The sequence below is a fragment of the Apodemus sylvaticus genome, chromosome 12 (assembly GCF_947179515.1).
Source record: "Apodemus sylvaticus chromosome 12, mApoSyl1.1, whole genome shotgun sequence".
Lineage (NCBI taxonomy): Eukaryota > Metazoa > Chordata > Mammalia > Rodentia > Muridae > Apodemus > Apodemus sylvaticus.
In genome coordinates, this window is record NC_067483.1 from 88,112,493 (window position 1) to 88,134,840 (window position 22,348).

Here is a 22,348-nt window from a genome sequence, read left to right on the forward strand (position 1 = left end):
TGCAGCACCATGGAAGGATAGCCATGCTTGTCATTTCAGTGCTTGGGAAGCAGGAGCAGGTGGGCTCCTGGGCGCTGCAACCAGCCACTCTAGATGAGTCAGCCAGCTTCAGGTTCAGGATACACTAACAAGGGAGGTTGACTCCTGGAGTTGACCCCTGGCCTTCTGTACACATGTGCCACACATGCAGAAACATTTATGCACACATACAGAGAGGAAACTGAAGAGAAACACAAGGCAGCTCTGCAAGTGAGATGGAGCCTGGCTGCATCTCAGTGGACACACAGCACTAGAGAGGACAGAGACTGATGCCCACAGCAGAAACAGTGGACACACAGCACGAGAGAGGACAGAGACTGATGCCCACAGCAGAAACAGTGGACACACAGCACGAGAGAGGACAGAGACTGATGCCCACAGCAGAAACAGTGGACACACAGCACTAGAGAGGACAGAGACTGATGCCCACAGCAGAAACTAAGGGTGCTTACCATCCACCATTAGTCTGGAACCAAACTCTAAACTCACTAGTAAAGTTTTATTCTCACAGTGGCATGAAGTAGCAGTCCTGAAACTTCTGTGTATTCTAGGGTTGAGCAAGTGAGTATATTGGGGATAATGGGAGCCAGGTCTCTTTCTCACTATGGGCAGACGGAGTTGTGAGAAGAGAGACTACATCCTAGGGTGTTAGCTTGTCACAGGAAGCCAGTATGAGTTCCTGGTTTGTTCATAGCAGGTGTAATTAAATGCATATGTGTATTAGCCTAGGAGCAATGATGTCCTAGCAGCAAAGGACACACCTCACAGATAATTTGGTCTCAGCATTGTCCCCAGTAAAAGGAAATAGGGATTCTTGAACAGAGGCAGTTTCGGCCTAGGACAGCAGGAGCAGAAGATGAATATAGACCATTTTACTATGCCAGGAAAATGCCCAAACTATGTGGGCATTTAAAACAGAATATCATCACAGAGTTCTGATGTCCAAATCTAAGCTTCAGAATAAAGAGCTTAGAGTCCATAGATTAGCAGAATTAATACATATTGGTATTATAAAAGTGCCATCTTGGACTGAGGCAATGGCTCAGTAAAGTGCTCGCCACTCAAGCATGAGGACCTGAGTTCAAATCCTCAGTACCTTCCTAAAAGCCAGATGCAGTGATATAAACCTGTGGTCCTATTACTGCCAGATCAGGGAAATGGACACAGAGCCAGGTGGATCCCTAAAATTGATTGGTATAGTCCACGCTGCCTGACCAAATTGGTGCACTTTAGGTTTAGTGAGAGACCTTGTCTCAAAAAAAGAAAGATGGAGCCGGGCGGTGGTGGCGCACGCCTGTAATCCCAGCACTCTGGGAGGCAGAGGCAGGCGGATTTCTGAGTTCCATGCCAGCCTAGTCTACAGAGTGAGTTCCAGGACAGCCAGGGCTACACAGAGAAACCCTGTCTCAAACCAAATCCAAAAAACCAAAAAAAAAAAAAAAAGAAAGATGGAAAATGACCAGGAAAAGACACATGGGGCTGGAAAGATGGCTCATTGGTTAAATGCACTCACTGCTCTTGCAGAGGCCTGGTTCAGTTGCCAGCACACAGTTCAGCAGCTCACAAGTGCCTGTTACTCCAGTCCCAGGGGATCTGATGCTTCTGGCCTCTTTGGGCACCTATATCCACGTGGTACATATAACACATACACACTCAGTCATGATAACAATAAACTTAAATAAACATAACATTTGACAACCATCATAGTAATGATCGATACAACCACTGGGCATCATTGGATGTCCAGAATGGTAAGGAAAACTGTGATGCCAAACAGAAGGTTTACGTAGCCTCGAAGTCTTTTCTTGAATACTAGTTACAAAGAGGAAATCGTCACTGTGGAAATCTGTCAAACAGAGCAAAAATACACATCTTACCAGGAATGAGACAGATGACCGCCGGGTACTGTGCAGTAGTGATGCACAGAGACGACTGCATCACACTGCGGTGCTCCTGCGAGAAATGTGCAGTACAGTCATGACAGCTCACACAGCCTACATGCAGGGATGTCACCCAGGTCCTCCGAGTGTCCTTTGACTCCACGTGTATGCCATGGCACATCCATCCGTGTACACACACACACTGTCATGTGTATCTCATGTTTTACTCCTACATGTTCAGCTTGCACCAGACCAGGGACTCCAGCCTGCCGATCAGCCAACAGACTTGAGACGAAGGTGTGAGGAAGAAGCCCAGGAGATCGTCCGGCAAGCTAACTCCGCCTCAGGACAGCCCTGTGTGGAAAACGAAAATCTGACAGATTTGATCTCCAGGCTCACTGCGATTTTATTACAAATTAAGGTAAATTTGAAGGAAAATAGCTTCTTTTTTTTTTATCCTAAGAAAACCATATTAATTTGTTCCTACTTATGTCTATACTTAAGCTAAAATTTAATTAAATTTTGAAACCTTTTTTCCCTGTAGTGCCTGGCAGAAGGAGGAGACCTGAATTCCTTTGAATTCAAATCTCTCACAGATTCATTAAATGACATAAAGAACACAATAGATGCTTCTAATATCAGGTAAGTCATTGGTATGTGGTGACATGTAAGAGTTCTGCTTATTTGTAAAGTTTTTGTGTGTTTGTTTATCTTTTAAATATATTTAGAAGAGCTTTTCGCTTCTAGTCATCCTGTTGACAGAACAGACATATAACATAAGCTCTGCATGAAGACATCAGAACAACCTCTGGGTTTGCTTTGCCGCAGAGCCCTGACCCTTTCAGTACCCTGGCCACCTCTGCTCCTAAGCTTGCTTTCCTGCCAGGGTGAAACAGATCTGTGTCTTCCCCGAGGCCTTTTCTTACTTCTTATTTTGTTTTGTTTTGTTTTGTTTGTTTTTTGAGGCGATAGGTTCTCCCTGTGTAGCCCATCTGTCTTGGAACTCACTCTGTAAACTGGCCTCAAACTCATAGAGATATTGCCTGCCTCTGCCTCCCGAGTGCTGAGATCAAAGGCTTGAGCCACCACTGCCCGGTTCTTAGCCGTATTCTAAGAAATATCTGTTTACTAATTAAAATTAAGTGCCCCACTCACAAAAAAAATGCTTTTTCTGAGGTCTTGAGCTGGCTCAGCAGGCGAAGGCACTTGCCTCAATGGCCTGGCCCCTGAGTTGAGTCTAGTCTGTGTAAAGGTGGACGGAGACACACAGTTGTCTTCTGACGTCTATGTGTGGACCATAGCATGCATGTGCACACAGTAATGAAGGAATAAGTTGTAGGCTGTCAGGATGGCATTTGCCATAGAAGCCTGGAGACCTGAGCTCAGTCTTCAGCACTCAAATGAAGGCAGAGAGAAAGAACAGACTCCACAAATTACTCTCTGACTGCCACAGTTATGCTATGGCACACACATGAATAATAATGAATTTAATGTTTTGTTTTTCCTAATTTTGTGACAGTTAATCTTATTTTCTCTTCCTAGTTGTTTTCAGAATAATGTAGAAATCCATGTTGCACATATCCAGAGTGGCCTGAGCCAGATGGGAAACTTACATGCCTTCGCAGCCAACAACACTAACAGAGACTGAGCGCAGGAGCCCAGCTGCACACCACCGTGGTCTGAGGAGTCCTCTACCTTAACCTAAGCTTCCGACACCACAAAGCCTATCTGCTGGAAAACAGCACTGTACATCTCCAACCACGGCTTTTTAATACACTGTACTGCTTCGTAAACCAGCGTTGTGCTGACCAGAATTTATTTATTGCTCTTTTATTATCCAGATGCAGTGGTGTTGCTTATATTTCATGTTTATCAGCAAACAGTTTTAACCTGAAATTCCCTGAACGTACTCTCCCATGGAGGAGTGTGCTCGCTGCTGTTTATCCATGCGTGACTGCTCAGCACATGCAGACGGCTCCTGTGACACAGAACATGAAGAAGCATGGTCTCTCCATGCATGATGGTGGAAATCCCACCTGAGGATCACTGCTCCGGTGGATGTAGTTGACCATTGTATCTCAGGCTTCAAAATGGACGTCATGAGTGTGGGAGGTCGGGTCTTCAGGAACCCACTGGAATGCAGATGGGAAACATGGACTTAAGTATATGTCTCATATACTGACAGTGTGACATGGTTCTATAGATCAATTATAATAATAAATATTTTAATTTATCATAATTTATAAAAGCCTTGTTTATCAGCAGAAGGAGATGAAGGCACAGGCGGAGTTGTACGTGCACTGCTGGGTCCCAGCGAGTGGACTTGGATGCCTTCCAGGATTCAGGGCAGGAGTGCTATTGCTAAGACTTATTTTAAAAAAAGACTGATAACACACTATTTTCATATTTTTTTGTTTATTTGCACAACTTTAAACCAGATTACTGGTTAAAATTCAACAGTACACAATTTATAAAGTAAAAATATTTTATAAGGAAAGCATATGACAGTGTGAATTACAGAGGGAGGTTTGGTTTTAGTTGTTTTCTTGTTTGGTTTGGGTTTTTCTTTTTAAGAAAAACCCTGCCTAAAATAATCTTGTAAAAAGTATGTATTTTAAATTTTTGTTTTAATATAGAATATTATAAAGCCAAAATATAATTGTTTTCAGATTTGGAGTTTAAACTAGAGCTATAGAGGTGGTTCTGATTCTTTGACATCTCATAAAATGAGACTTTTGTATATTAATGTATAATAAAACTGAAATAAGATTATTTTCCTTGAAATTTTTGTATAGTTTAAAATGCTTCTGTGTTCTTCGTTGCTATGGGCCACTGCAGATCCTAGTGCAGAGTTTATATTTAGCTAAACTGTTATGTTAATTAAGAAAAGCATAAATCTTTTATTCTTAATATTTGTAATTCTAAATAAATCAATCTATGAAATTTAATGATGTCTGAGAATCTTATTAACGAAAGATGATAGTTAATTCTATTTAAGATGTTTTCAGAGGGCTGGTGAGATAGCTCAGCAGGTGAGGTGCCCAGAGGCCATCTGACTTTGGTAGGTTCCCCTCTGAGCAGAGCTCCCACACACAAGCAGATAAAAGTCATCCTTCTTTTTAATCCAGGTGTGGTAATATATACTTTTAATCCCAGCACTAGGGACCTGGCAGAGGCAGGTATGTTTCTGTGGGTTCAAAGCCACCCTGTTCTGCATAAAACCTGTCTCAAATTTTTTTTTATTTTATTTATTGAATATCTTCTTCATTTACATTTCCAATGGTAAAACCTTTTCTTATTTCCCCCTCCCTAAAAACCCCCGACCCCTCCTCCTAACCCCTGCCTCCATGTATATGCCCCGATTTCCCTTTGGGGCATCTGTTGAGCCTTCACCTGACCAAGGACCACTCCTCCCACTGATGCCCAACAAGGCATTCCTCTGCCACAATTTGGCTGGAACCATGTGTACCCCTTGGTCGATGGTTTAGTCCCTGGGAGTCCTAGGGCATCTGGGTGGCCGACATCGTTGTTCTTCCCATGGGGCTGGTTTTTTTTGTTTGTTTTTTTTTTTTTTTTTAGTGTTAACAAGAGTGCCGGTTTCCGTGAAGTTTTTAGGCAATGTAGTACAGATTGGTGGCCAGGTCTCTTTCGGTTTTGTTGTTGTTTAAGTCAAATTCTCACTGTGTTGCTCAGGCAGGCTTTGCAGCTGGGGACTTAAGCCGCACTCCATCGTGCCCAGCTCTGGCCATCTGGAAATCATCCCTGTCCAGTATCATTCATGGAGAAGTGGTTTTATTTTTCATCTGTGAGTAGATCACTGCGGAAACACTAAGCAAGAAAACTAATTTTCTTAGTATAGACCCAGCAAAAGACTAAATTTAACTAGAAGTCAGTAAATGCTGCTTAGTGCTCACTTGTCACTGAGGTCAAGACAGACCTCATTTTGTACGTCGCATGTCCTTCAGTGCTGTGCCGACAGCAGAGCCCACACCGAAGAATATAGCTGAAGTTTATTTTTGTTAAGGAAAAAAGCGCTATCTAATTGAAGCAGTTGTTTGGAGTCAGATGTGCCCGGGCTTGAATGATCCTGTCACTGGTGAGCGCGTTTGCAGCTTTTTAGAAAGCTCCCAGGGCCACATGGAGCCAACGGACTGGATCTCAACTACTCAACACTAGCTCTAAAACATCAAATTCACTGGTCACTAAGAATGTAAAAATAAAAGAGATTTGCCTATTAAATTTTCTTTATTGAGCTGGCCTGGTGTGAGTATAATCCCAGTTTATTGGAAGGCTAAAGCTGAAGGATCACAAGTTCATGGCCAGCCTGGGCTACAGAGTGAATTCAGTACTAGCCTGGGCAAGTTGATAAAATGCTGTCTCAAGCCGGTCAGTGGTGGCGCATGCCTGTAATCCCAGCACTCTGGGAGACAAAGGCAGGCAGATTTCTGAGTTCGAGGCCAGCCTGGTCTACAGAGTGAGTTCCAGGACAGCCAGAGCTATAGAGAAACCCTGTCTCGGAAAAAAACAAATCAAAAAAAAAAAAAAAAAAAAAAAAAAAAAAAAAAGATGCTGTCTCAAAGAGCTAAAAAGGGAGGGAGGGGGGCAAAAAGGGTCAGGCAGTGGTGGCACATGCCTTTATTCCCAGCACTCAGGAGGAGTGGATCTCTAAGTTCGGGGCTAACCTGATCTACAGAGTGAGTCTCTGGGCTTCCAGAGCTACACAGAGAAACTCTGTCTCAAAAAACCTTTATGTCTTCCTGTTTGTCTTTCTGCCTGCCTGCCTTCATTTCTTTCTCCATCTCAGAAAAACCTTTCTTCCTGTCTGTCTATCTTTCTTTTTTATGTGTATGGATGTTTTGCCTGTGTGTACATAATGTGTCTACATATGTGCACCATTTGTATGCCTGGTGCCCAAAATGGGCAGAAGAGGACGTCAGATCTTGAACTGGAATTAAGAAAAGTTAGAAACCATGTGGATGCTGGGAATTGAACTTGAGTCTTCTTCAAGAGCAACAGGTGTTCTTAATTGCTGAGTCATCTCTCTAACCCCTAATTACATAGTTTGTTTTTGACTGATTCTGAGTATTCCATTAAGTTTAAGGTGTTCTTCTCCGTCTTGTCACTGGATTTACAGCATCTCAATTGGCCTAAACTATCATCTAAACTGTCGCCAGCTTAAGTTTGAGTCTCTGTTGGTGAGACTTCAATTACCATATCAATATTTTAGTTCTTAAGTTCACCTGGTCATTTATATATACCTGGAACTCTGAAACCAAAATACTCATGAGTCTTAATGTAGTCTGAGGGATCTAAGGTAAGCTTGGTGCTTTGAATGAGAATGGCCCTATAACTTGTGGCTCCCGGTTGGTAGAATTGGGAGGTGTGGTCTTGTGGAGGGTGTGTGTTACTGGGGGTGGGGCTTTGAGGCTTCAGAAGCTACCCCATCCCCAGTACTCTACATCCTTGTTTCCAAATGTGAACTCTTCCTGCCATCCTGCCTCGGTTTCTCCATCATGGATGCTACCCTTCTGTAACTGTCAGCCCAATTCAACATTTAGTTTTATAAGCTGTCCTGATCCTGGTGTTTATCACAGCAACGAAAAAGACAATAAGCTTTTAATTTTTTTCTTGAATTTATTTATTTTGTATGTGTGTACGTATGTGGGTGCACACCATAGCACACACATGGAAGTCAAAAAGACAAAGAAATCTGTTCTCCCTTCCACCAGGTGGGTCTTGGGGATCAAACTCAGGTTGTCAGGCGTGGTGGTAACACTGAGCCATCTTAGCAGCCCTGCAACTAAGCTTACTCAAATACTCAGTGCACTGCATATGCAGAAAGTATATCCATCCCTTCAGAATGTCTTCTTGGTCATTCATTATGTACTCCCTAAGTTTCCCAGCACTGAGGTCTGGGAAAACAGGGTTCAATTCAAGTCAGGGCTCATTTCAATGGGATTTCTGTAAGAATAGTAGTGAGGAACACTTAGTAACCCACTAACGCTGTACAGGAAACGTAATAACAAGTGCTAAGACAAATGGTTGTCAAAGTAACCGGTGCAAAGAGTAAGATTAGTTAGGAAAAGGTCAGACTTCAGAAAGGGAGCTGCCTGAGCTGTTTCAAAAGAGAAACTTTCTCACTGCTTCATCTCAGGAGAAAGGAAGAACAAAGAAGCACATTATGGATAAACGATCTTAAGGTTTGCATACGCTAAAGATGATGGAATTTATTGGGAGTGTGCTTGACAGGGTTTTACGGTGTGGTAACTGGAGGCTGCCACAGATTTCCAAATAGAGTGACTTAAAAAAAATGGGGAACAAGAGACATGGGGCTCTTGAAAGAACCTGAAGGTAGCATCTTTACTGATGGAGTGTAAAGTGCACAGGCCAGATGAGAAACCAGTCAAGTAAGGGCAGGGGAGGTGGCTAGGATACAGTCAGCTAGGAGAGAGAAGCTGAAAATCTCCACGGTGATGACTGCAGTCAATATCAACACTTCATACACTTGAAAATTGCTAATAGATTGCATCATCACAGAAAAGGAAGGTGGCTGATACCACACATGTGTTGAGCAGCTTGATTTGGGTATGTGTGCTAATGCCATATAAAAGTTTAAACGAAAATAGTGACATCCAATAATCTGAATATACATGTTAATGTCATATACAATTTTAAGCAAAAAATAGCAACATCCAGTCATGGTGGCAAGTTAAGGTAGGACAGGAGTTCGAGGTGTCCTTACTTACACAGCCAGGTCAAGAACAAAACGAAAAGACTCAGTAAAAAAGAGTAATACATCTCGGCGATAAGGTCAGAGTAAGACGTGGGTTAGAGTGGGTGAACCCACGCTGTAGGTCCTGGTGGGACTACGAGAAGACAGCAGCTGCCGAGAAGGGGGAAACTGAGTCAAGCCGAAGGTTCTTATGAAGAAAACAAGTTCTGAACAGTCAGTCTGAAAAAAATAAGAATCACCCTAGTAAGAAGGCCTAGGAGATGTGGATCAAATTATAATGTGCTGTCTTGGAGATTCACAGTGACTTTTGGGTGGCTTCTGAGAACAAGCCAGCAGTTAAAGGCTCAGTGTCTGAGAGGGAAACCTAAATGTGAGAGATGGTCCAGAAACCAAGGCCTTGGCCAGTCAGGAGATCAGACAGGGTAGTGTTCTGGTTCGAATCTCCCAGATCTCCCTGAGTGCATCCTCAACTTTCCTAGAATCCTCAGAAGTTACCTAAGGCAGAAAAGATGTGCTCCTCCCACGAGTCCAACTTTGAGCCAATATCCTCAGAGAGAGATGAATAAGTTTCAAAACTCTGAGAACTCTGAGTACAGACGCCTCCTCCGGCCACGTTGGGATCGGGAACGCGGTTCACATCTGCCTCCAGAGGCAGCTGAGGCTTCAAGCACCTTGCTTCAGTCCCAGGAGCAGGGCGATGGAGGAAAACTTCCCGCCTTGAGGGTAGCGGCTGAAATGGCTTCCCAGTCTGGCGCCTGGATTTGGCTCGTCTATTCTGGAACCACACCTGGGGGACAGGAGGGAAAAAAAAACCGCTGAGCTGCTTTGGGCTGGGGTTTTTATTGTTAGTTTGGTTGGGGTTGGATTGAGATAGTTTCTCTAGCCAGTGCTGGCCTCAGACTCAGGTGGTAGCCAAGGAGGACCTTGACCTTGTCTTTCCTCCACTCCACAGAGCTGGGGTTACAGGCTGTACCCCCACAAGTGGCTTATGTGGTGGTGAGAACGGAACCCAGGGCTTCATGCATGCTAGGCAAACACTCTACAAAGAGAGCTACATATTAGCTTTGGCTCTCTGCTCAGAGTCTGTGGCTTACAGAAAGCAGCTGAGCTAACGGATTGATGTCCAGAGCTCCAAACCTTCTCGGTCATTCTCAGATGCAAAGCTGGAACAGTGTCTGGTTCTGTCCTCATTTGCTATACTTGGTTGTTTGTTTGCTTTTTATTTTACACATTTTTTTAAAAAAGACAGGGTCTCAGCCAGGTGGTGGCGGCACATGCCTTTAATCCCAGCACTTGGGAGGCAGGGAGACGCAGGTGGATCTCTGAGTTTGAGGCCAACCTGGTCTACAGAGCTAGTTCCCAAAGCAGCCGGGGGTGAGGGGTGGGGGACAGAGAGAGACAAAGAGAGAGAGACAAAGAGAGAGACAGACAGACAGACGGACAGACAGACAGACAGAGACAGACAGACAGACACTCACTGACTCTTTTGGAGTCCAGGCTATCCTCAAACTGGATGTGCAGCCAAGAGTGCCCTTAATCCTCCTGCTCCCACCTCCTAAGGGCTGGGATTTCAGGCATGTGCCACCACACTTAGCTTCTGTCTACACTACAGAGACATTTGCAATGAGAAAAGAGGTCACAAAAGTAGAAACACAGCCAGGCAGTGGTGGTGCACGCCTGTAATCCCAGCACTTTGGGAGGCAGAGGCAGGCAGATTTCTGAGTTCGAGGCCAGCCTGGTCTACAGAGTGAGTTCCAGGACAGCCAGGGCTACACAGAGAAACCCTGTCTCTAAAAAACCAAATCCAAAAAAAAAAAAAAAGTAGAGACACCTGCAGTCCTCAGGCAACAAGGCTACTCCACTTTGGTAACTGACATTCAAATTATTTAGAGTCCACTTTTCAAAGTCCTGACTCCCTCATCAAACCAAGTAGATATTTTTCCTCAGTGAAGCTCATTTCTGTGTGTAAATGTCTTTAACTATTCCTGCACAAATACTACTGAAGGTGTCCTGCTTAGGAGGCCCACAATGACAACTGTTGAAAGTGACAGTTGAAGCCAGGAGGTAGTAGCACATCCCTTTAATCCCAGACAAAGCAGGCAGATCTTTGATTTCAAGACTAGCCTGGTCTATAGAGCAAATTCCAGGACAGCCAGGGCTACACAGAGAAACTCTGTCTACGGGGGTGGGGGGTGGGGCCGGGCGTTGGTGGAGCACGCCTGTAATCCCAGCACTCTGGGAGGCAGAGGCAGGTGGATTTCTGAGTTCGAGGCCAGCCTGGTCTTCAGAGTGAGTTCCAGGACAGCCAGGGCTACACAGAGAAACCCTGTCTCAAAAAAAAAAAAACCAAAAAAAAAAAAAAATGACAGTTGAATAACCACTTTAAGTAAAGGAAAAATAAACACTAAAAAGTCCACCTTTTCCTGAGATTAAATGAGGCCTCCTACATAAAGCTACATGCATACACTCAGGCACCTCAGGCACGGACTAACCAGAGAGAAGGCAAGCACTCAAACTCGGTGTTCGGGGGAAACTACCTGTAATCCAAGCGGAGGCAGGAGGATTGTGAGTGAATTCAAGTCCTGCCTGGACTTTGCAACATGAATTTGTCACACACACACACACACACACACACACACTGAGAGAGAGAGAGAGAGAGAGAGAGAGAGAGAGAGAGAAAGAGAGAGAGAGAGAGGGAGGAAGAGGGAGAAACTTCTCTCCCTAGCATCTCCAAGATTATATGATCTAAAAGATTAACCTCAGACAATAAACTTACTTTGCTCTATTTTTTTCAAAGTGACAAGAAGTTCTTGCTTGTTTTGAAGGTACCTGGTGATCCATCCCTGCTCTGCTACTTAGAATCAAAGCCAGAGGAAGGCCTGTGACTGCACACACACACACACACACACACACACACACACAACTTTGTCTTCTTACTGGACACTGGACATTTCGATGGGTCCACAAGCCTCCGAGCTGCCCGGATTACAGGGTAACACGGTAGTTACTGACATCCCTAAGTCTAGGACCAAGAAGTTCAAAGAAAGTAACTCCCCCCCACCCCGCGCGCGCCCCAGAATAAATGACCCAGCAAGCCCGTGACTCCCCAGCACCTCCCCAGCACACCGCGACCCACCTGGATCCTGGACTCGGGTAGCAGCGTGAGCGCAGCGAGGCGCTCCCGCAAGTGGATGTCGGGGTACATGGTCTGTCGGAAGACGAGCTCCAGCAACTGCAGCTGCTCCGAGCTGAACGACGTGCGCTTGCGGCGCTGGGGCGCCGACGGGGCGGCCGCGCCTTTGGAGGGTCCGGGCGGATCCAGGCCGGCAGGGGTCTGCGCTGCGGGCCTGGGGCCCTGGCTTGGAAAGCACGGCGTGGCGGCTGGGGCGCGAGAGTCGGGGAGCGCCGGGGGCAGCCCAGCGACTGGGAGCTGCTGCCCCCCAGGATGCGCGGCCGGGAAGGTGGGGAAAGCGGCGCCCTCTGCGAACTGGAGCTGCTGGGACCCTGCCGCCGCCATGACTCCCGGACGCTTCCCGGGACCCCCGCGCGCCTGCAGTTATAGCGGCCAGAAGCCGGGGAGGGGGCGGCGGCGCCATCAAAGGCGTGGGTGCGGGGAAACCGCGTCTCCTCGGGGTGCGAGCCCGCCCCAGCCCCGCCAGACGCCGCGGGAATAATCGCTTCCGCTGACCCCGGGAACGGAGTGAGGGAGGCGCGAACTTGAGTCCCGGCCGCTCCGTCGCTTCCCCTCCCATCCGCCGACCAGCTGGACCACCAATCCACATACTTAGAACCGCTCTGCTCCTGTGGAGTCCCCCCAAGTGCAGGCTAGACTTGCACAGAACCCCCTCTTCTGGGTCAGAATGCCTCCGCCTGAATCTCTCCGGGGCTTGGTTCTCAGGTCCCCCGCACTGCGCCTGGCCCGCTGTCCGCCTGTCACCATCAAAGGCGCTATTTACCACCCCTGCTATGTGCTAGACCTTACTCCAGGTTGGTTAAACAGCCTAGCCCTGCCCTCGGCAAACCACCCTGACACATCCTGAATCCAAGGTGGGGGTGAAGATAAAGAGACCTCAAAGGGGACAGGCACACATCCTGAGCAGTAACGCTGCTCCCGCCTAGAATATCTGTGACCTGTCAACAAGGGTGCTGAAAATTGGGCGGGCTGAAGTTGTACGGGGTTAGCGATCCAAGAGAATCTCAACAGTGCTCAGAACCCGAAGAAATAAAACCACTCCTTGAAGTTCCTGCTCCCCCTTAAGTCATTACTGTTTCCTTTGTCCCCTGAAGCTCATTTGAGGTTCCCGTTTTGTTATATGCTGTTTTGTAGTTTAGTTGTGACTTCTCTATCTGCTTCCCCTCGTGCACACATGCATTCATTTATTCATATAAATCTCCCCCCACCTCCTTACCCTCTGGTCCTGAGAATAGGACCTAGGAACTGGAAAATCCTAAGCAACACTCTCAGCGAACATCTGTTGAAACAAACCAAGTTGCGTCGTAGAGAAACCAGAGGCATGTAGCTTTGAGGCAGAAGGGCGCAGAGGCGTGGAGCACGGCCCCCAAGGCCTCAAAGGGGCTCCCTGCTGAGGCAGGGGTGTTCCACAGCACAGCCCAGGACCTGCTCCTGCAGCTTCCTCCTGCTGCTAATGAGAGGTCTCCCAGGAGAAGGCATGTGTGGGTGCGGTCATGAGCATTGTGTCTGCTAATACACAGTGCTGGGAACTGAACCTTCACCCTATGGAAGAGCAGCAAGTGGGCATATCTTTACTATGGGCAATTATTCCAGGGGTCAAAGTACAAAGTGATTGATCGATCAATCAGCAAACTGCTGAGAGTTCTAGGCTTGAGCTGTCCACCAGGGGGGCAGTTGTAGAAGTGTCCTGGCCACCTGCCTTCTGGAGACGCTGAGAATCTCTAGACCTGCTTTTTGTCCATCTGATCCCTTTCCCTCAAACACACACACACACACCCACACACACACACACACCTCCAACCCCTCTCCCTTTCTTTCCTCCTTTTTTTTTTTTTTTTTTTTTTTTTTGAGACAGAGTTTCTCTGTGTAGCCCTCCTGGAACTCACTTTGTAAACCAGGCTGGCCTCAAACTCAGAAATCTGCCTGCCTCTGCCTCCCAAGTGCTGGGATTAAAGGCGTGTGCCACCACCGCAAGGCTTTCTCTTCTATTTTTTTTTTTTTTTGACAGAGCTTTTCAGTTTCACAGTGTATGCAATGGAAAATGAGATTATTTTTCTATGTTTTTTTTCCTTCCCCCCACTCCATATATACATACATCAGGGTCTTGTGTATCCTAAGCTAGCTGGCCTCAAATTCTCTATGTAGCTAAGGATGGCTTTGAACTTCTGATCTTCCCACCTCCATGATGATGCAACACTGTATTTACAAGCATTCCACACAATGCCTGATTTTATGCAGTGTTGGAGAACCATGCCTTGTGCACACCAGACATTCACTGTAGCAACAATGCTACATCTTCTAGCATTTGTTCATTAATTTAGAGATTGGGTCTCACTATATAGCCCAGGCTGGCCTTGAACTTGAGATGCACTTTCCTCAGCCTCCTGAACATGAAGGTTCATACCGACTTTTATTCTTTTCTTTTTTTCTGTGATGCTGAGACTTGAATCCAAGCCCTTGCACATGCCAGCAAGGCCCTCTCTGAACTACACGCCCAGCCCTTCACTCAATTTTAAAGAACCATTTATTTTATTTATATGAGTACACTGTCACTGTCTTCAGACATACAAGAGGAGGACATTACAGATGGCTGTGAGCCACCATGTGGGTGCTGGGAATTGAACTCAGGACCTCTGGAAGAGCAGCTGGTGCTCTTTAACCACTGAGCCATCTTTCCAGCCCCCATCACTCAATTTTAAAATCCATTATTTAAAATGAATTATTTTGAAAACTAAAAAAAAAAAAAAAAATGTATGGCTGTGCCAGGCTGTGCTTGTGTGTGTTCTTATATAGTAGGTGTGTATGTCCCTGTCTTACTCTCCAAGAAGCACACTACAATCCAAACTAAAGCCCAAAGACCTGGACAGATGCTGCGCCAAGCGGACCTCCAGATATGACTCTGTGGGAACACTGGGTTCCAGTCATCTTGGGAAGAGGGGTGGCCTGGTTTCTGCCATGTAGCACAGTGGCTGCCACCTGAAGGGATCAGGAAAGCAGCCCGAGAGGGAAGCAGAGGTCTATGGCTATGGCTGTGCTCCGGTAGGCGCTTGCCAGTGACAGCTGAGTCTCCTAGAGACTCCCCTGGACTCTGAGCTGTAGGAATTCTTCAACCTGCTATGTGGAAATCCTCCCAGGGCCTTTGGTCCATCACTGTCCTCTGCCACCTTCTGCTTGCCCAGAGGAACCCTGCAGGGCAGGGAAATGGACTGAGGAAAATAATGACAGGCTGTGTCCTCCTGGGAGCTGGGATGTCTGGCCGGAAATCATAGTGCTATTTGTGACCAACAAACATCATTTTGTTGACCATTTTCCTTCAGATTTGATCCATATTGCAGTATGCATTGAACAACAGCTCAGAGACACCCCCCCCCCATTCTCTCTTCCTTTTGCACTAAATTCTTAAATTTGGCTTTTCTTTTTCTTCCCCCATCTCTCCCCCTTTCTGTCTCTCTCTATGTCTCTGTCTGTCTGTGGTCTCCCCCCACACGGGGTGTGTGTGTGTGTGTGTGTGTACACACACGTGCACACACGCAAACTCGTCTGCACAACGTACACATGCATTGTCAGAGGACAATTTGTGGGAAATGGTTCTCTCCACCGGCTACATACGTACGTCCAGAGGTTGAACTCAGTCCTTCAGGCTTGACGGCAAGCACTTACCTGCTGACTATCTTGCTGTCTGTGAATTGATTTTTTTTCTTGCATGTGCTTGGATGTTTCCTTGTCCAGATACAGAGAAGACTCAGGTTGGAACTGGAAGTGCTAGAAAGAAAAACTCTTAGCCAGGCATAGTGGTGCATACTTTTAACCTCAGCACTCAGAAGAGGAGAGGATTTCTATGAGCCTGAGGCTAGCCTGGTCCTTCATAGCCAGTTTCAGGACAGCCATGGCTATATAATAGAGAGACCCTGCCTTAAGAAAAGACAGACGGACAGACAGAGGGGAGACGCACATACACATGCACACACACACACACACACACACACACAGCCTTTTATGCCCTTCAGCATTGCTTCAGTATTATTTTAAATCGTGTTCACAGAAGCCAGCTGTGGTTACTGAGTGCCTACTGTTCCAGTACTTAGGAGGTTGAGGCAGGAGAATCACACCAAGTTCCACCTGGTCTACACAGGAAATTCCAGGTCAGTCAGGGCTACATAACAAGACCCTGCCTCAAAAACAAAAATAAATCAATAAATAAATCACATGCGACTGGGCGGTAGTGGCGCACGCCTTTAATCCTGACACTTGGGAGGCAGAGGCAGGCAGATTTCTGAGTTCGAGGCCAACCTGGTCTACAGAGTGAGTTCCAGGACAGCCAGGGCTACACAGAGAAACCTTGTCTTGAAAAACCAAAATAAATAAATAAATAAATCACATGCACAGATTTTTGTGAGTGCATTTTTAAGCCCTTTGAGAGCTCCTCTTTTTTTTTTTTTTAAAGATTTATTTATTTATTATATGTAGTACACTGGAGCTGTCCTCAAACACCAGAAGAGGACATCAGATCTCATCACAGATGGTTGTGAGCCACGATGTGGTTGCAGGGATTTGAACTCAGGACCTCCGGAAGAGCAGTCAGTGCTCTTAACCCCTGAGCCATCTCTCCAGCCCCGAGAGCTCTTCTTTTACAGTTATCTTTTGAGACAGGGTCTTGCCATGCAGTCCAGGCTGGCTGGAACTTTTGGTCCTGAGTCACCTTTCTTGTGCTGGCAATGCAGGCACAGTCCATCAAGCCAACCACATAGTTGGATGAATAACTGCGGTGTCGTGTTCTAGGTTAGATCCTGGAAAATAAAAAGGATATAAATTAAGAAATGGACAAAGTTTAATGTAACAAGACCCACAGCATAGCATGCCGAAGACCCTAGATTTGGTCTCCTAAGAGCAAAACAAACAACCAAAACTTGCCTTTTACAAATTCGAAGCAAAGGATGCAGGTGCTGTATCCACACAGGGATGTCTGGGGTCCCCTTGTTCATGGATGGGTTGGGGGACGGAGGCCACTGCAGCAGATCCGCAAAAGTTCCCCTGAGCACAGATACGTGAAATGAAAATAACCCACTGGGCTGGAGAGAGAGATGGGTCAGCAGTTGAGAGCACTGACTGCCCTTTTAGAGGTCATGAGTTCAAATCCCAGCAACCACATGGTGGCTCACAACCATCTGTAATAGGCTCCAATGACCTCCTCTTCTGGGTATCTGAAGATAGCTACTGTGTGTGTGTGTGTGTGTGTGTGTGTGTGTAATCCTTAAAAAACAAAAAACAAACAAAAAAGAACTTAACCACTCAGAATCACCCTGGCCCCTCATACTTTATTGAGACTCCAGGAGTCTGTTACTAAGCCTGAAGTTCACAGAGTCAGCAGGAGAAACTGGTCAGCCAGCTCCTGGACTCTATTTCTTGAAGTCAAAGACTCGAGGCATGAACTCCAGGCATGTTCTGTTGTTCTAGGTTCTTACATGTATGTCAACACTCCAAAACTCAGATCCCTATGCTTGAACAGAAATTGTTTTGCCCACCAAACTAATATCCCAACCTCATAAATACTTACTGAACTCAAATTCTATGTTCTGCTGGCTATTTCTCTTCTATAAATATACATTAAATAGTAATTCTTTCATAGTTATTTCTCCAAATGGAAAATATATTTTTTAAAAAAAATCCTCTCTTCTAAATAATACCTTTAAATTAATCAGGCTTAGTGGTGCATGCCCTTAATCCTAGCACTTGGGAGGCAGAGGCAGATAGATTTCTGTGAGTTCAAGGCCAGCCCAGTCTACAGATTGAGTTTCAGGACAGCCAGAGCTACATAGTGAGTCCCTGTCTCAAAAAAATTTTGTTTAAATCACACACACACACACACACACACACACAAACACACACACATATATACATATATAAATGTAATCTTTAATTTATACGTATATTTAATTTATATATGTACATATGTACACATATGTATGTATGTATGTATATAGAGAGAGCCGTTTCACAAATAAATGCACTATGAAATTAAAGATCAATAATGAAAGGCCTCATCAGAAGAGTAGGCCCACTCACTGATTACTGAAAAGCAGACTGAAGTTTAAGGCTAGCTCAGACAGCCATAGCTGAGCTCTCTTCAACCCCAGGGCTAGCTCACCACACGGTAGGATGTGCTAAGTGCTTTAGGTCACTGCCCATATTTAGTTAATAACAGCTGTTGCAGCAGACACAGGTGAGGACAGGTAAGGACAGAGACACAGAAGGCAGTCCTCGGACACACCTGTGCCATGAGGGAAGCCGTGGTCGGCCAGAGTCACAGCCAGGCTGGGAGAGGCGGCCGCTTGGAGTCACTAGCCCTTCTGCAGCTCCCATGTTTCTTGCCACATTTCCCATCCCCAACACCCAAATATCAGAGACCTGCCTTTCCTGCCCAAGTGCTAAGTATTCTCTTCCTCTTCTCCCTTTGTTGTTGGAGTTGGGCCCTGTCCCTGGGCTGCTCAGGACCTGGTGGAGGAGCCCAGGGTGTTTATTAAAGGGGAAACCAGGAAAAGGCAGCCCAGGGGAGCCGATGGCTCTACTTCCCCCTTGAGATCTCTCTTCCCTTTGATCCTGACCTCGCTTTGATTTCCTTCACTCTCCTCTCCACCTTCAGTGTCTGAAGTTTATTTCACAGTCAGTGGTTACAGTAGACAGAGACGGTGTCCTTCCAAAAGCCATACCGTGGCAAGCCGTTAGAAGCCTTTTCTGTGTGCTCCAGGCAGGAGGTATAAATTCATCTGACTAACACAACATCACTTTTGATCCTGTTGTGGGGAATCTTCAAAAAGAATGGCACCTTCTCTTCTTGCAGTTATCTGTGCTGAGGCTTTTGAGGAGGAAGGACTCCTCTGGGGGAAGGGTCTTTCATGAACTGATTTAAACAGCTAACCAAGAAGCTTGAAAACAGCAGAGAAAAAACATTGGAAATGAAGATCTGAAAGAACTATCGAGATAGTCAAAAAGCCTGTATGGTGGCACACACCTGTAGTCTCAGCAAGACCCTGTCTCAAAGCATTAACAGAAAACGAATACTTGGCTCTCAAATTCATTGTCTGACATTAAGATGTAACTTTCTCAAACAGCTACGGAGCATTCCAGTGACTGAATGGCTGCCCCAGTCCATCGCCGCTGCCAGCCCCTCCCTGACTCTGACTTTACCCCTCCTATTAGGTGCCCCAAATACACTTTCACTTTGTTACTGTTTCAAACAGTGCCACAGACCTCCCTCTTCCCAACTTTGTTTTGGGATTGATTAAGCTCATTAGCACTGAGACTTTGGCTACTAATGACCAGTTGCCAGTAAAAGGGGGAAAATGAAGTCCTTGGAGAAACAGCCCATTCCAAGGTTGGAGCCTCAAATATTTTGGCCTAGAATATTTAGACAGAGTTGAAAGAGAGAAACAGTAGCAAGGAGTGGGTACTCTAAAGAAATCATCTGGGGACCCAGCAGATGGCTCTGCAGGTGAAAGACCTTGCTGACAAGGAGAGAGCTGATTCCTGTAAATTGTTCCCTGACTTCCACAGGTGGAATGCGCTCTCTCTTGCATGCGTGCCCGCTCTTTCTGTCTCTGTCTCTGTCTCTGTCTCTCTCTCTCTCTCTCACACACAGACACACACACACACATATACACACATACACACATACACACACAATATAACCACAATTTTTTTTTTAAAGTTAACTAGTTTGGCCTGGAATCACTTGCCAAGACATATGAGCCTGGCTTAAATCCTCAGTCGTGAGGAGGCGAAGGGGGAGGAGGAGGAGGAAAGGAAGAAGAAAAGGAGGAGCTAGGGCTGAGTTGTAATTCAGTGGTAGAGCATTTATCTACCATGTGTTGGGGACATGGGTTCCATCCCCAAGTATTATAAGGACAACAAAAGCCAGTGCCTTTGAAATAAGTAAAGACAGGAAAATGAAAAGGCATGAGAGGGTAAGGGCTGGGGGGAGGGTAGCTTCCTCCCCCCCCCCCCTTCGAGGAAAGTAGTACCTCCTATGAGCTCAGCTAGGAGCAGGGTTTTGTTGCAATCACAGCACCAGGCCTTCCTTTGCTGTGCCCCCAGAGAGCACTGTCCCAATGGCATGGGAGTTGACTGGTAGAGGGCACGCTCTACCTGTGCAGGGAAGGTTCTGGGAGGCAGGGAGGTCAGAGGCTGAGCCTCTGTGCAGCGCAGGCACAGCGGGTCGTGAGGAGCAACAGCGGATGGCTATAAGCCAAGGTGCAGATGCATGTGACAGGTGTGTGCAGAAACAACTGCGGGTAGCAGAGGGGGCCTGGACCAAGACTGAGGACCAGAGTTCTGCATCTCAAGGATGTGGAAGGAAGGGATTGTTCCCCTGCAGAAAAAAAAAAAGCAGGCTCTTCTTCCACTGCTTCAGGGACACCAGTCCTTCCAGGAAGCCATCTTTCTCACCTCGACTGTTCAGTGCAAGTGACTGAGGACCCAGAGCTGATTTCTGGGCTGACTCCAGCAATTTTCTGTATTGTTACATTTCCCTCACAAGAATTTGCTCAGCAGAGGACCAACTCAGAACTCTTTATTAATCATTTGTGTGTGTGTGTGTGTGTGTGTGTGTACATGTGTGTGTATATGTGTGTGTGTGTGTACATGTGTGTGTGTGTGCATGTGTGCACCACAGCATGCAAATCAAGCTCAGAGGACAGCTTGCCAGAATCAGTTCTCTCCTTCCTTCCATCATGTGGACCCTAGGGATCAAACTCATCCAGTCCAGCTTTGAGGCACGCATGTCTACTACTGAGTTACTTCTCTGGTCCTTTTTTGAGTTTTTGAGACAATGACTTCCTATGTTGTCCAGGCTGTTGGTGACCTTTGTGAGCTATCTATTCTCTTATCTGAATTTGTGACTATAAGCATGTGTCACCACATCTAGCTTTTGTTTCTTAAAATGTCCAGGACACCAAAAGTCCTATTTGTCTGTTTATTGCGGCACTGGGAATTGAACCCAGGACCTCACAGCTGCTAGACAAGTACTCTATCGCTGAGCTATATCCCTAGGCCCATGGCAAAACATATTCAAGCAGCAGCAGCCATGTCTTCACATGCCTAGAATACTATAAAATCTGTAATAGTCTCAGTATCTATTTGACATATTAATTGAAAGAAATTTCTGAGCTGGTTGGTGGTAATCCATGCCTTTAATCCCAGCACTGGGTAGGCAGAGGTAGGCAGATCTCTGAGTTCACAGCCAGCCAGTCTACAGAGTGAGTTCCAGGGTACCCAGAGCTAGACAGAGAAAGTCTTGTCTCAACAGAAAAAGGAGCTGGGCAGTGGTGGCGCACGCCTTTAATCCCAGCACTTGGGAGGCAGAGGCTGGCAGATTTCTGAGTTCGAGGCCAGCCTGGTCTACCGAGTGAGTTCCAGGACAGCCAGGACTACACAGAGAAACCCTGCCTCAACCCCCCCCAAAAAAAAAATAGAAGAAGGAGGAGGAGGAGGAGAAGGAGGAAGAGGAAAGAAACTTCTGAGTACACAGCCTACCATCTGCATGTATGCAAGTCTTCAGGGGCCAGGGGCAGGGGACAAAGTGAGGACAGGGTACCTTTAAAGTACCAGAGCCAGTGTCTTCCTTACACTCTTATAATCTTCGATAGATTCTGGATATTAGAGGGCTGGGATAAGCCAGTGAAATGAACCTGGATCCCGGATAACTGAGAAGACTCTGCATGATCAAGGGACAGTCCTGCTTTGGAACTTTCAGCCTCTGGATCAGGTGGGAGAGCCGTGGGATTTATCCCAGCAGATCCCTAAGCAAGAACTGTGTGGGCTGTGGCCTTTGGGGCCACCTGTCTCCATCCAAAGGTACAACCTGGGCCTCAGGGGCAAGAATTAGGTTTCAAGGAACACATGGCTGGAGTCCAAGGGCTGAGGGGCAGGGGTCGCCAGGGCCTGGGTGAGGCAGGGCTGATGAGCCTCCTGGCGACATCTGCTCCAGACTCTACCGCTTTCTCCCTGCCACCAGCCTAAGCTCCATCCTCACCTGTGTTGGGATATCCTTCCCCAGGCTCCTTTCCCGGGACGCCCCTCCCATCCACACACTCACTCGGCAGAGTTCTTGACCTCGCTTGGGGTTCTGTCCTACACAGAAGTGAGGGTGTGTGAACCCTTTCCCCAAGATCAGGTCCTCTCTTCTGCGGGGTACTCAGTCTTCCAACCTGTACTGGAGTCACTAGACCAGGGATCCTTGGGCAATTGCTCACGGAATGCATAGACCCTGACCCTGTACATCAAGGTCAGCCAAGAATGTGGTGGTATACAGTAAAGGTTCGGTTAACATCCCAGAAAGGACATGTGAAGGGATCAGGTACCTCTGGTGTTGGCCTACAAATGACCCCCGTCATTCCCATGCCTCTAGATCAGGACTCCATAACCAGCACCACAGAGTTTGGAATTTGTCTTCGAGCAGACCCTTATCTGCTGTCTTCCCTCAAGCAAGTCCCTTGACCTCAGCTAGCC

General features: G+C 46.6%; 2 protein-coding genes across 6 annotated transcripts in view; one reads left to right on the top strand and one right to left on the bottom strand.

The window, feature by feature from the left end:
* Positions 1 to 4,867, top strand: part of Lin9 (lin-9 DREAM MuvB core complex component) — a 48,871-nt gene extending 44,004 nt beyond the window's left edge. For all 4 annotated transcript variants that reach the window (XM_052200413.1, XM_052200412.1, XM_052200414.1 and 1 more), the window contains 3 exons: positions 2,161 to 2,340; positions 2,464 to 2,561; positions 3,462 to 4,867. In XM_052200413.1, the coding sequence (XP_052056373.1) occupies positions 2,161 to 2,340; positions 2,464 to 2,561; positions 3,462 to 3,567 (384 nt within the window). In that variant the 3' untranslated portion in view covers positions 3,568 to 4,867. The remainder of the gene's footprint in view (positions 1 to 2,160; positions 2,341 to 2,463; positions 2,562 to 3,461) is intronic.
* Positions 4,868 to 8,469: 3,602 nt separating this feature from the next.
* Mixl1 (Mix paired-like homeobox) lies at positions 8,470 to 12,169 on the bottom strand. 2 transcript variants are annotated; one of them, XM_052200927.1, is made up of 2 exons: positions 11,789 to 12,169; positions 8,470 to 9,439 (listed from the first exon to the last, which is right to left on the bottom strand). In XM_052200927.1, exons 1-2 carry the CDS (start codon positions 12,167 to 12,169, stop codon positions 9,137 to 9,139), a joined length of 684 nt encoding a protein of 227 aa, XP_052056887.1. In that variant the 3' UTR covers positions 8,470 to 9,136. The 2 variants fall into 2 exon arrangements, with proteins under 2 accessions (XP_052056887.1, XP_052056886.1); XM_052200926.1 differs by having other exon boundaries at positions 8,470 to 9,472.
* Positions 12,170 to 22,348: the final 10,179 nt, after the last annotated feature.